The following is a 14,420-nucleotide window of genomic DNA, read 5'->3' as shown; positions in this document are numbered from 1 at the left end:
GCAAGACTCGTGCAATCATACAATATTTTTTGCTGGAAAATTGTACACTCAGTTTCAGTTTACTCTTTGAAGTCTAATAATTGTTTGGCAACTAGACAACTATAAGCTTTCTACAATACATTTATGCAATGCTACCATACTACTCGCTTCTAATTTTAGGTGAAAGGTCATTTGTTTACGACTGATTGCGCGCTAGCGCGAAATGTCGAAAAATGGCGGGTAAGTAGATGATATAACTTTTAGAAATTTAAGCGAGACCCGTGACTGTAATCCTGTAGCATAAGGTTAATCATTTGATATTGCCAGTTTTGACGATCATCATTTTGTCACAATTTAAGGGTTTGCGAAATGACGACAAACACATGAGATGAGAAAGGTATCTAGGCCTAGCAATTGGATCAAAGCGAATAAATGAACACCCAATATACATGTAGGCCTAGGCCTAAATGTTGTTTTGCAATAAACACCAACTGCCTACTGGAATCTATATTGAGGATAGAGAGATAACAAACACTGACACAAGGAAATTCTTGGGAATTCTATTATATAGATGACTGTTTAACTTGGAATAAACACATTTGTCATCAGTCATATTTCTACTGTTATGCTGAAACCATGGAGGTAGGAAAGTTAAACATACATGTTGATGTAGGTAGGCTATAAAAAGTATAAGCCATTTCGAAGTTTCAATCGCGCATGCGCCAACCGGCCTTGACAACCCTTTTTTTGGATAAACAAATCGCACTGTTCCACAGCAACGTATGTTTTGCAGTGGGTAGTAAGTAAGTTTTTCGGATTCCCGTTCCGATTCACATCGAATTGCAAAAGAAAAAGGATGCTCTACTGTGTGCCTTGAATATATACAACAGGCGACCTCATAATCTCCTCATTTTTTTGGGTAAATTCATATCACTGCAAAAAGTTCAAAATAACTCGATTTAAAACTCGTACATCATTCTTAGTACTCGTAGGCCTACGCCCATGTCATACCGTAACACTGCACTGTAGGCCTATGTACATTGGCTCATAATTAAGATCCTTCGTCCTATAAAGAGTATTCGTTGGGCCCTGTTTGGTAAAATGCGTAACAAAATACGCGCGAGCAAATTTCAACGGTGGTCTAGTAACATACATGTACATCGTGGACCAGAACATGCACGCCGATCCATTTGTAAATATCTCACAAAAGTCCCATTATGGTCCAAGCCGTGATCCAAGCAAAACTGACTTTGTGGGTTGTTAAAAAACTTTATCAAAGGTAAGACAAAGATCAGCACAAAAAGCTGAAAATTTGGTTTAATTACGTACTAGTTCAACCACTTCGCACAGCTGATCGACAGATCTCCGCGCAGGCTTCTGCACAACTCCTCATGCACGAAACGCCAGCTGCCTATGCCATGTGGGGTTTGTTTATCCAAGTTCAATCCCAGAATTCCTTGCGCACCCGAAACATCGAAATGGCTTATTATCTCAAAGTCATAGTTGAAATTGATTTCCTCATTTCCTCTTTATATATATAATACCCTTATACTACCGTACACAACATATGGGATTATTGCATGGGCTAATAGTAGTAGTAGTTATCTTAATCGAATTCTCAAATTACACAAAAAGGTTCTGTGTATTATCAATAGGCCTAGGCCTAATTCTAATTACAATGAACCTAGTACTTCTCTCTTATAACTCTAACGTCTCAAAAGTTCATGATATCTATCATCTTCAGCTGGGTTCCCTCATGCACCAACTCAACAGTAACAAATTGCCTACGTCAGTATGTTCACTGTTTAAAAAAATGATGGAATCCACAGTTATTTTACACAACAATATCATAAATTTTACAGGGATCATGCCTGGACTGCATTTTCTAAAGCTACTGTAAAACATGAGGGGCCAAAGCTGTGGAGCTCAATTGACAATTCATTGAAAAAAATTGCCTCTAGGTTTAAGTGTAAATAGAAATATTTAATAACTATTTATTTATCAATTAATGTTATATAGCACAGGGTTACAGCCTATGTGTTACTATTTGCATATTATTTATTTTTGCATATTATTTTTTTAGTTAGCTAGTAATATTTACAAATAGGTCATTTGGGAGACATTTTCACACACATACGGAAAGCAGCTGTAGCCAATTTCATGTCCTGTGTATTGATTGCAGCCATAGTTTACCTGCCAAGCCTTAAACTTCGAAGTTTGTGAATATCTGCGTCCCAAATCTATTTAATGCAACACTGTGTCAGAAGGGGATGGTTTGAATTAGAGTATGAAATATAAAGGAAACAGATTAACATTTTGCAGGTACACTTCTCCAAAAGGGTTGTGCACAAAATGCATTGCATGTTTGTCATCCAAACCCATAATGCATTACAAACGTTGATAAGGTTTATTAAATTTTGAATTAATCCGTCAGGTCTGTCACTAAGTAAGAGTTAGGGGCCTAATTCTACTAATTTCTTATTTTGAATACTAATTTGTGATTTTGAAATACTGATTTTGAACTGTCAAATAATTAACTCATAAAATCAAACAAATAATTTGCTAGCCTATTTCGAATTACTGATTTGTTATTTTGAATTACTAATTCATTATTTCAAATTTCTAATTCATTAGTTTGAATTGCTGATTTGTTATTACAAATTATTGACAGCATGTGGTAGGGACCGAAATGGGCTACTGCGCACTTGCTCATAGATACTTTTTGTGTACAAAAGCGTGGCTGCCTGACTCCCCGTGCACATGATGCAGTAAAATTGATTTCTAGCCTCAAGGACCACATTATTTTCATGTATTTTTGCATGAATGGGTAGGGTTTGACTAGCTCAAATTCCTCTTTGAAAGTTCTGTGAAAAAAACAAAGTTTTCTGGAAGTTTGTAATCTGTTTAAAACGGGCATTATATAAAGTGGCATTTTAGAGTCTTTCTGGTACATCGACAAGAAACTAGCAATCAATTTTTAAAAAATTGGGTCAGAACACCTTAGAAAGAATAAAAGATTGAGGTTTAGATCCTGAGTGTGAGCACATTTGACCACCGATCAATGAAGTGCTCCGTGATTTTCCGAATGGTCACTGCCGGGCGTGCGTGCGCGATGGCCAGTGAACATGGCGTCCAAGTAGCCTCACACTTGCCTTTGCCGTGCCTTTTGTGATTTTGTCTATGGTGTCATGAGTTCATGGTTGTCACTAAGCACTTTAAAATTTTTTTTTTTTCAATTATATTTGGTGGCTCTTCTGACTTTGTTCCTCTCAATTCTAACTAAAAATTGTACATTCGAAAACGAAATTGTGTTTGGGGGATTTACCATATTTTGCAATTGTTCAGCTACATGTACTTGTGAACGTCATCCTCAACAAATTGATTTTATGGGGTTATAGTTAATTTCCTTCTTGTACTTTGTGCATAATTGTGTAGTGACTGGGGCAGTAGTTAATTAAGAATACCTTTTCAAAACTTCATATTATGCTCATAGTGTACATTCAACTAACAGACACATGTACCAGTATTACACACAATCATGCATTGAAGAATTTATCGCTAAATATTCTGCTCAAATGTGAACTTCATTTTGCTGTAGTTATCAGAGCAAATTACAATGACCTTATGGAGACATCACTTTTCTAAGGGACGCAACCACTCTTTGTCACAAGAAATGAAAAAAAAAGCTGTGCAGCGCCTGCCAATCCAGATATATGTCAATTTGCTTGCCAAGTTGTTTACAGTGTCAACATTTTTGTAAACAAAATAAATTGAAAATAACTACCCACTGGAACATAGCTTTGGGCTACTTTTTGGACAAAACAAACATGGGTATTTTCTTGTCATGTACAGCACAGATTTCATGAATTCAAAAGAATCTTTTATTATTTATGATAAAACTGAGGATTAGACCAGTTGCCATGGCAAGGATAACAACCAAATGTGCCAATTTTGGCATCATTGTTACAACTGTGCAGAATTTCTTCCCTTGGATACCTGTAAAAGAAATGCAGTACAAAGTTGAAGAGTTATTAGCACCTTAAAATGTTTACATGATTGTTCACATGAAGAAACGAGCTTCTCTGGTACCAAAATTAACCAAAACTCTCATCAAGAAATGGAACAGAAAAAAGGGCTTTACAAATGAGTGTACAGTATCTCTGCAACCCCTTGACCGGTTTTGTTCATTTTGGTGCCAAATGACTCAGAATTACGTGACTGGTAAGACTGACTCACAGTAAAATGAAATTATCTTCTTTGAAAATTCCCGTTGCAGTCCCTACATATGGCAGCAGTTTCGTCTTGGGTATCAGCATGTGTGTAGTACCTAACCACTCACTGAATTTGGATAAGGTACCGGTATCATGCACCTGGGAGTGATGCCACGTTCAGACATTGCAGACGTTGTTTGTTTTTGTGTGCAGCTTGTAGGTTTTGTGAATGTAACTTCTATAACTTCTATAACTAATCCATAATTAATTACTAATCCCTAATAACAAATTAGTAATTCAAAATAACAAATTAGTAATTTGTTATGGGGATTGTAAATTTGGGCCCTCCCCCATTTATAGTCACTTTTACTAATAAAGGTCGGTCATGAAAAAGAGTATTACTCATGCAATGTCTCTTGATTGTCATGACCCTATTTGGGTTACATTTGGAAGAGTAAATCGGGAGATTAATGTGACTTTCTTACCTATGTCTGTCAACATAAATGCTCAGTCAACTTGACGCACAGGAACATGGCGTACTGTGTGAGCTTTGGCTGTTCTCTTTAATACTCTTACTCCCTAATCTGATTTTTCAACCAATCAGAGATCCACTTTCTAAGGAAACTTTCTAGTAACCTATTGGAGATACTGTACCAAGCATGTTTCACTATGTCGCCATGTGGACCCAAGCATGCACGGTCTGGCTGTTACCTTCAATACTCTTTCTCCCTAATCGGCTCATCTCGACCAGTCAGAGATCAGCTTTCTAATGAAACTTCTCAGTTACCAGAGACATTCTACCAAGCCCATTTTGACATTATCGCCATGTTTATTTTCAGTGGATGCTTGCATACATGGTCTGTGTCAATTTCATTTTTACCCCATAATTTCCCTCAAAAATCAAACTCTGCACTCTCTCTACAAAATTAACCCTGCAGTTGATGAAATAATGTTATTGTGATCTAGTTTGGTGAGTCTGAAAGTTTAAATCTAATTCCTCCTATATAGGAAAGGGGTCCTGAAATTTTCAAATGCCTTTGTAATAAGGAATTAGTAATTTGAAAAAATGGATCAGTTCTCACTGAAATTTTTTTCAATGGCATGTTTGGGATTTCATATTGGGTTAGCTGAAACTTCATTTTTCACTTCACACTCACGCCACTGAAAATTGGAAAACAATGTAGAAAGTATTGCAAAGATTAGACTTTCCTTGTTTTTTGTGAAAGTCCAAGTTGCATGCCCACATGTTAATTTGCTGGTGGGGACTTTAGGAAGAACCAAATCCTTGGCCACTGCATGATTCTCTTTTACGCCTTTGAGGCTGTTCAACCAAACTACAGTGTTCATGTTGCACAAGAATCAGGCAATGGGAAGTCCTCCATTCAATATGCAAAGAGAATACAACTTTTTTGTATCAAGGTAGAGATTTTTACTGCACAAAACAGTGAAATGTTTAACATGAAAGGTGTAGTGGAGGTGTACAGGGAGTCAGGACTTCTGTGGTCCAGGTTCGAATCCCAACTCAGTTCACATATGGAGTGGGTTTTCAGTCCCTACCTGATTCCACAGGTTTTGCCTAGAATTTTCCTCTGGGGTTTTCCTCCCATCTCTAAGACTGTAAAGTGCTTCTCACAGTCTCGTCTCTACTGGTTTCTTTATTTTATTATGGAGATTCTCACTGTCAAGTTACATATTTGGCTTCCTCTTCTAACCAAGAAATTTCAAAGTGAATATTTTAAAAAAGTAAATTAAAAAATTTGGAAATGTTTCTTTGTAACAACATGTAAATGCTATACTCTAACCAGTATTGGTACTGCAGATACTTTTCTTTACAGCAGTTTCAAATACTGTCGTACAGTAGATGCCTGTTGAGATTATGTGCATGTTGAAATGATTTTATTAAATTGCTTCTTCTTGTCTTTCTTGTTTTTGATTTGATTTATTTTGTTTTTTGACAGATTTCACATTGATGAAAAATGTTTTGGAGGAGTATGTCTGTGATGCCAATCAAGTCATTGAGCTCAAGTTAGGTGAGTTTTTGGCAGTTAAATGCTTGTGACATTAAGCGTCATGTTTTCAAGAGAGTATCGATATGCACTCTAACATCATTGATGCTCCTTGTTATGAGTAAGGTGATAAAATCTGTTAGAAGCCTAAAATCTCTAGGAACTGTGACATCTTATCCCATGCCAGCATGGAAGTGCCAGACCAGCTGTGAGCCTACTTTTCTGAGGCACATTCTCTTGCCTAAGTCATTACTACTCCGTTGTAGGACTCACTCCCCCCCATTGTGCTGTGACCATTCTTTAATTGTTGTCTATGCAGGGTTCGAAATTGGGCAATTAAGTAACAAATTCAGCTGTCTAGGGAGCAAGTACTTGCTCCCTAGACAGCTGAATTTGTTACTTTATGGGAGCAAGTAGCTTCCATACAATATTAAAGACAGAGTTTCTTTTCAAGAAAAAAAAGCAAAGACCCTAGTCCTTGCTGTTGCTTTTGTTTAAATTAATGACACTGATAACTTGCGGCTTAGACTTTGGCATAGATTAAAGCCTTGATCTAGTTGTTATTTTTGCGGGTTGCGCGCGACGGCCTTTATAACGTGCATGTGCACACAGACGTAAAAGGGAACTCACTGCAGCAATCAAGCATTTTTGAAACGAGTGGATTAGGCTGAGACTTTAGTTTCGCTGGCTCCAGCTATTTTGGAGCATGGTTCAAAACCACATGTTCAAGCTATGACTGGAACCAGCGAAAGTGAAGTCTAAGCTGAATCCATGCATTTGGCTTGAATTTCCAGTTTCCATACAATTGTGTATGCGTGGGTGTACGCTCATGTGTGTACATGCATTGCATGCGAGACTGCGGCGTGCACTCGTTGACATCGTAAACAAAATTGTACCGTGTTGGTTCCGTGACAAGGCTGATCCGAAGTGAAGTCAAAAAGTTCAGGTATTTTTCATGACAAAAGTAGAAACAAACGGTAAAAATTTGCAGGTACATGGAATCAAACGGGTGTAAGTACTTGCGCCCGTCATTATGATTTACGGGTGCATTGCTGAGACAAACGAGTGCATTTTATTTATTTTAATTTCAAGCCCCGCTATGAGCAAAAATTTTCAAGTGTATGCATGCATGATGGTTGTACATGAAATGCAGCACTCACTATGCATAATCATATGAAGCACTGAGTTAGCCTTACTACTTTTACATGTTAAAGCACAGGAAATGGACATGCTGCCCCAGGGGTAGGGATTATGTTATATGCCATTTTAACTGGGGGGGCGTGGCGTGATTGATGGGTACATTAGGAGCAATCAGTATCAGATGGGAACACATTGAGAACACTATTCGTTTTCACAGAGATTGTGCTTTGTACCAAGTGGAACATTCTACAAGAACAATGGTGCTCTGCATTTTGAGATGCTGTGTTAAAGAAAGTTCAGGCATGAGCCCAGTGGTCTGCATTTCTGATGCCATCAAAATTATGGGAAAATGGGAACGTAAGATTTTGGTAGATAAAGGAAGTGACGGAGGTAAATGTGCTGTTTCATCCTGTTCGCTATCTCCAGTCCGATCAGAGGCAGACGTATTCGATGATGGCAAGATCTTTCATCCTGAGTTCACCCATCAGCTGTTTGGTCAGAAGTAAGTTGCAGTATAAAATTGGCTATTTTATTGAGCAGAGACTGGTATACGTATAATTAGATTTTTATCGACTGCTTGGTAACTTGTTTAAATTACCAGCCCACTTTCTGTGAAAGACAATTTCTGCATAATACATGTATTTCTTGGCATTAGTTTAACGTATGACTTACAAGTCATACATAGGTGTCTGATTTTTATGATAATTAATTCAAATAAGTGCCCAAGGTGTGTCAGCAACATTAATTTTGTTCCCTGCTGTGTCTCAGTGAGAATATTTTCGGCTACAAGGGTTTGAGGGTGCAGCTGTACTTCACAGCTGGGAGGTTGGTGCCGTATCTCCACATGACTTGCACGGAAAAAGTCAACGCAAAACTTTTTGATGGTGTTCAGGTATTTTCATCCTTCTGTTTTTTTCCCCTCCATTTTTCTTCCCCTACTTGCATTTTTTTTTCAAGATTACTGTAATTAACATGCATGGTGCTGCCTGGAGTTTTCCAGTGTGTGTATGTGTGTGGCGGGGGGCCCTTGTAGGCTATTAAAAGAAAAATGAACAACAGCGGGAAGGGGTCAATTTTGAGTTTGTTTAATGCAGATTAATGATTTTTATTCCAATTTTTTTTTTATTCTTTCACTTTTTCTCCTTTTGCCTTTTTAATTATTTTTTTCTTTCCAGGGGGTGCCCAAGGTTGCCCCCTTCCCCTGCCTCATGACTGCCATGTGAACGGGATGTGTTTTGATATGTGTTCTCTTAATTGAAAGACAAATTTTTTTTAGGCTGACAGTGTCCTGAAAACGGTCATCGACAAGCTTGAAATCAAACCCATGGACAATTTGGACAAGTTCATCTCTGTCATCTCGGACGATGCCAGTTTCCAGCCAGTCGGCGAGCTGCTTCATGCATATTCAGTTGAGGGAGAGGGGCCAACACGGAACTTTGAGATCTACACCAACGACATCACCGCACCGGGATTCCGGGAGTATCATGAGAGACTGCAGACGTTCCTCTGGTGGTACATTGACGCAGCGTCATACATCGATATGGATGATGAAAAATGGGTATATTACACAGTGTGAGTGTCATCACTCATCCTAGGTCATAACATTTGCACAATTAAAATTCACTCATTTGAACAGCCGGGTTGGTCAACATGACTATTTCTGCTCTTTTTAGTAGCATCAAAATATCATTACATGTGTATTTCACTGTGTTTAACCCTCCTATGCAAAGATGCATTCTCAACACAGTTGTCCTATAGGCTATCAGTCAAAATCAGTCAAGTCACATATGGTATGTATGCACTGGGCAGGGAAAGTAGAAGGAATTTTTGACCGTTTTTGACGGTTACAGCAAAAGGAGGGTTAATAGGTGGAGACATCCATCTGTATTCAACCACATCAAAACCTTTCATTTGAAATCTCCCTCTTTTCTTTGCTTCATAGATTTATGAGCCTTTTACATCTGATAACCAAGAGGTAGACTCTGAACAATAGTATTTGTGCCCCTGATTTGTATTAAAGAAAAACGAACAATTTCTTATCAGATTTGAGAAGTACATCATTAATGGTAACAAGAGATATGCTGTAGCAGGCTACGCCACAGCTTACCGGTACTATGCTTACCCAGATATGACACGGCCAAGAATTAGGTAAGTTCTGCAGCCTCTATGATGTAATCTTGTTTTTCTGTTTCAATATTAAGAGTTTTATTTATTAGCTTGGACTTTCTTTCAACCACCCCCTTCCCAAAGATTGACCTTGTCTGGCGAGTCCTGGTGAAAAGACTTGTGTGTGTGCATGTTTGTTGTTGAGCAACAATTGGTCTTATTCACAAGTTGGCCTTTTTGAATTGATACAAGGTTAACTTTTATTTTGAGAACATGAGCATAAAAATAAAAGCAATGAATTCAAAGTTCATTGCAAATAATGTCATTTACGTCGATGGATAATTGAAATTTGTGATTAATTACAAATATGGTACCACCCTGTTGGACAGATTACATTGAATGAGAGATTCTGGGAACACAATCAAAATGGCTTCCATCATTAATGTCTAGTTAGAGATCCCAGAATCTTAATCCTTGGATACGAGCAGATTTTGCTAATGAAAAATGTCAGTACTTAGTGGTGTCACGAATTTAGCACCTGAAAGGAATGACAGTTGTGTGTGTTAACATTCACAACATTTCCACCCAATTTTTCCCCTTGTAGTCAGGTGCTCGTATTGCCACCATTCCAAAGACAGGGCCATGGAGTCCAGCTACTACAGACAATGTACTCGCATTTCAGGAATGATACAAAAATCCTCGACATCACAGGTAAAATGGACATGTCCAATGTGTGATTTTTAGTTAGTTTTAATGGCTTCAAAATTGATATAGGAAATACCCGTGACATTCTGAGGTCAGCAGGCTCACTAGTTTCAAAACTCTTTTCTGTAAAAAAAGTTCATGTTAAGTAAATCTGATCGGTGTTAATAGAACGTTATTTCAAATTTTGTCATGAGTGCCATTCAGGGCATGTCAGTTGAAAATGGCTGAACAAATGTGTCTTTTAAATTTAATTTCCAGTGGTGTTATTTGCTTTTAGTTGAGGATCCTTCAGAGGACTTTGTGAGGCTAAGAGACTTTGTAGACTGCCGGGACTGCATGAAACTTCCAGCATTTGATCCCGCCAACTTGACAAAGGGTTTCTCGGCTGAAATGGAGAAACAGGCTCTGGAAAAACTAAAACTGTGCAAGGTGGGCCAGTGGTCCTTTCCAAGTCTGGTCACAAGTCTGTGTTAAAACTAGTCACAAGCAAAAGGGTGAACAGTGACAAAGGAATGCTTTTCTAACAATCCAGTTTAACCACTTGCTGGGGCATTTTTCAATGTTGATGATGCTGGGCCGGCATGACTATCATTTTTTCCGTTTTCAAAATCCTTCAAAAATTCATCATTCCATTTAACGGTCGTTTATAGCCGCACCAAGTAATCTTCAGGCACTACTCTAAGTTGACAGGTGACCTTCACTGACACCCGAGTATTTCAGCCAGGCCTGCAGCCTTGTAAACAGAGCCCAGATTGTGCGGTGTTACACAACTGTCTTTTGTTCACGAACCTGGCTCAGTGCACTGCTGACCTCTTTTCAATAGGGGCCAGATTAGCGTGCAGCGGTGCTGTGTGGCTCATTGCTGCGGTGGTGGAGCGCTTTTGTCCCCGGTGGTAATCCGCTTGCTCTCAATGCCCCAAACCCTGGTGTACGGTTTCAAAATAACGCTGGATTATCACCACTTTTGAGAGTGAAAAATGCCGGTAATGCCCAGCAGCCTGGTCTTTTGTTCGGAGTACGGTCTTTTGTTACAGGGCCCTGTTTCCTTTGTCCGACTTCGGAGACCCTGGCCACGCACATAAACCATACGGCTCCGATTTCGGAGTTCCTGGCTGGTAGTGGTTAATAGCTTGCAGTTGGATGGTTTGTGATAGACTTGTGATGGACTTGGTACAGCACTGACACAAAAAACAATTTTCAGTGAGGCTTTGACAAAACATTCACTAGTATTAACCACTTGCTGCTGGGGAATCCTGTTTCGAGCACCATGGGTTTATACTCAGAGCTGGGGTGCCCAAAATGGGACAAAAAAGCTGGTCCGTGTAACAAAAGACTGTACTCGGAACAAAAGACCTGCTGCTGAGAATTGCCATCATTTTTCGGCTTGCATTTTTCAAAGGTAATCTATCACTGTTTTTAAACAGTATACCACTATTTTGGGAATAGCGTGCCCGCAGATTAGCACCGCGGACAAAAGGGCCCCATTGATGAGCGACACAGCACCGCTGCATGCTAATCCAGCCATGTTTGAAAAGACACCACTCACATTCACTGGGGACAAAGGAAATTATGCAACACCTCACAATTCTGGGCTCTCTTTACAAGGTGGGAGGCCTGGCTGAAATATTCAGGAGTCAATGAAGGTGACCTGTTGGTTTAGAGTGGTCACCAGTCATTCATGTGGGGGTAACATCCATTAAATGAAATGATGGATTTTTGAAGAATTTTGAAAACTGAAAATCTCCTGTATGTGTACATACATAAAAGCACCCGGCAGCGTGTGGTTAAAAAGAAATATATCCCACTGTAACAGGTGAATTTGGTCTCCCTTGCAATTCACAAACACTGCAAAATGATACATGCTTCCATTTGAAATGACAAGTTTTAATACTCTGCATTCGAAGGTTAATACACAAATGAAAAAAAACTGGCATAAGAGTTGTTTGTTAAGATAATTTTTTTCTCATTTGATTTTGTTTTTATAAACACACATAAGGGAAACTAGTTGCCCTGTATTTGCATTGGCAACATTACAGACTTGAATAGCACAGTTCTGGGCCTGGAACTTCACACTGGTGTAGACATAGGCTGAACTTTTGTTGGAGATCACTACTTTACCCTCGTTCCATTTCCAATGCAGAAACAAGTTCGACGGGTTTATGAGATCCTAAGACTGCGAGCCACCAACACCCGAGACCGCGCTGAAATGAAAGCCTACAGACTGGACATCAAGAGAAGACTGAATATCCCATTCCAGGTATGGGTACATCTCACTGAAAACGTCCGGCAATCTATTGTAGACTACAGGATTTGGACCCGCAGCTCCTCGCGCCATCACAGGTCTACCCACATTTGATCTTGGAGAGATCTTGTGAAATGAATTTAGATGGCAAACATATTTTACCTGAGCACTTTTGCTATGATGTCATTTCAGAAACTTGTATGCTTATCTTTCGGTACAAATTATGAACGTAAAACTTTGGCTCAAACAAGCTGTATGAGTTTCCTCATAGACCTACAAAGAAAGAACCATCCCCCACACAATGAAGAAACTTGTGTTGGATCTCTGAAAGTTTTTATCAAGTGCTGTACTTATTGAATGCTTTCTTGAATGAGTATTTCAGCTGGCTTGATTTTCATGTCATTGGGGACAAAATTTTCTCATGGCCTCTTTGCTTTCAGAGCCTCATTTCTTCAAGGAAGACTGAGCACTGATTCCTTTTTATTTTCCCCTTTTTGTCTTTGGTGTGTGTAGAAGCAGAAGTCCGACCAGGAGAAGATGCGTCGGACCCTGAAACCCGAGGAACTGGCCGCAACAATGCAGGGCACCACCTTGCAGGAGCGCCATGAGACACTAGAGAACTGGTATCAGGAACTGATGACGGACTACCGCAGGGTGCTGGACAGATTAGCCTTGGAGTGAAGTCCCCCCCCAAACTCCTGCAGTTGATTTCGTGAAACTGGACGTCAAATTTGCCCTGCGAAATGTACTCATTTCCAATTTCACTAAAACCAGGAGCAGTTGTACAGAATCTGAACATAATCAGGGCTTTCATAATGGTTTTTTGCACGATATGTCACAATGGTCTCCAAAGAGTCATTTAATTAGCTTTATCCACCATTGGAAGTGTTTCCTTTTTCCTTCTTTGCAAAATTTGCGAGTATAATTGAGCACATTCTCATGAAATCAGCTGCAGGTCAAAAGCTATTAAGATCTGCCTTAGTTATGCTTATTTCCTTTGGAGGAGTGTTGGCAGCTATTGAGGCTACTTTCCCATTTACCCATTTAAAGTGTTCCAAGACTTATGCTCAATTCCGTCTCGAGCTGCAAGTAGATTTTGTCAGTGGGCACTCAGTCAGGTGCCTTTGGATAATCATGGGTCTCAAGGGTTTTCTTAACATCCGTTTGAGTTCAGGTCCGTATTGGACACTCTTGGGATCTGCTGAAACTGTTTTGTTAATTTACAACATATTTTTATGGGTCTTAAAGAGTGAAATCAGTGGCCTTACAGCAATCAGTTACATCAAATGTATACTTGTGTTATTGTAAAACTGTAAGATCAACGTGATGGATACTTTGTTTTATTAAACAGCCAGGACTACTTGTTCATTGAACTGTGACCCCAGATCTCCCAAAGATCTACCATGTGGTTTTGAAGGAATTTGCAGGATTGAGAACCTGCCCGCTACAACTTAGAATAGGGCTTGATTCCCTTAAAGTTTACGTATGGAACAAAACTTGCATTAGTTTTCACTAGAGGAGGCTTTTGGAGAAATCAAGGTTTCAAGGTGTCATTGTCTCGACCTTCAATTTCCATCGACATTTACAATATACATACGTTTAGAAGTGAGTCTTAAGAAGCTATTTCCAAGAATATTCAGATATTCGGTCATACTAGGAAATGCAGAAAATACTCAGCTTTGAACTGTTTTTGAACTTATTTAAGTAAGACATTTGTATTGTTTAAAAGCCAAATAATGTTTAAATATGAAGTTATAACTTCTAATATTTGATTAAGCCATAATTCATGTCTGTTTTTAATTCAAGCATAAGATGCTCGAGGCTGCACATAAAACACCCTTACAAAAAAAAGTGGAGATACAGATTTCTTGTTGGGTTCAAAAATGCTTCTGGATGAAACTACAGAGATGTCTACAGAGAATTGTTTAAATCAAAGGACGGGGAAAAAATGGATTCCCTAGATGTCTGCCATTTATTCCATAGACAACTACAACAAAACTATGTGTATAATAAAAAGAAACAAGCACAGAA

At 39.0% G+C, this 14,420-nt stretch overlaps 1 protein-coding gene across 1 annotated transcript; it reads left to right on the top strand.

Moving 5' to 3' along the window:
- The first annotated feature begins 96 nt into the window (after positions 1 to 96).
- LOC110977362 (histone acetyltransferase type B catalytic subunit-like) lies at positions 97 to 14,420 on the top strand. Its single transcript, XM_022231406.2, has 10 exons — positions 97 to 219; positions 6,149 to 6,220; positions 7,763 to 7,838; positions 8,105 to 8,228; positions 8,613 to 8,908; positions 9,380 to 9,484; positions 10,047 to 10,153; positions 10,425 to 10,576; positions 12,288 to 12,404; positions 12,903 to 14,420. The coding sequence occupies exons 1-10, from the start codon at positions 213 to 215 to the stop codon at positions 13,068 to 13,070; spliced, it is 1,224 nt and encodes a 407-aa protein (XP_022087098.2). The 5' UTR covers positions 97 to 212; the 3' UTR covers positions 13,071 to 14,420.

This window comes from Acanthaster planci, linkage group LG08, assembly GCF_054643075.1.
Source record: "Acanthaster planci isolate LZ-2023a linkage group LG08, COTS_SCS, whole genome shotgun sequence".
Classification (NCBI taxonomy): Eukaryota; Metazoa; Echinodermata; class Asteroidea; order Valvatida; family Acanthasteridae; genus Acanthaster; species Acanthaster planci.
This window is presented reverse-complemented; position numbering and strand designations above follow the sequence as displayed.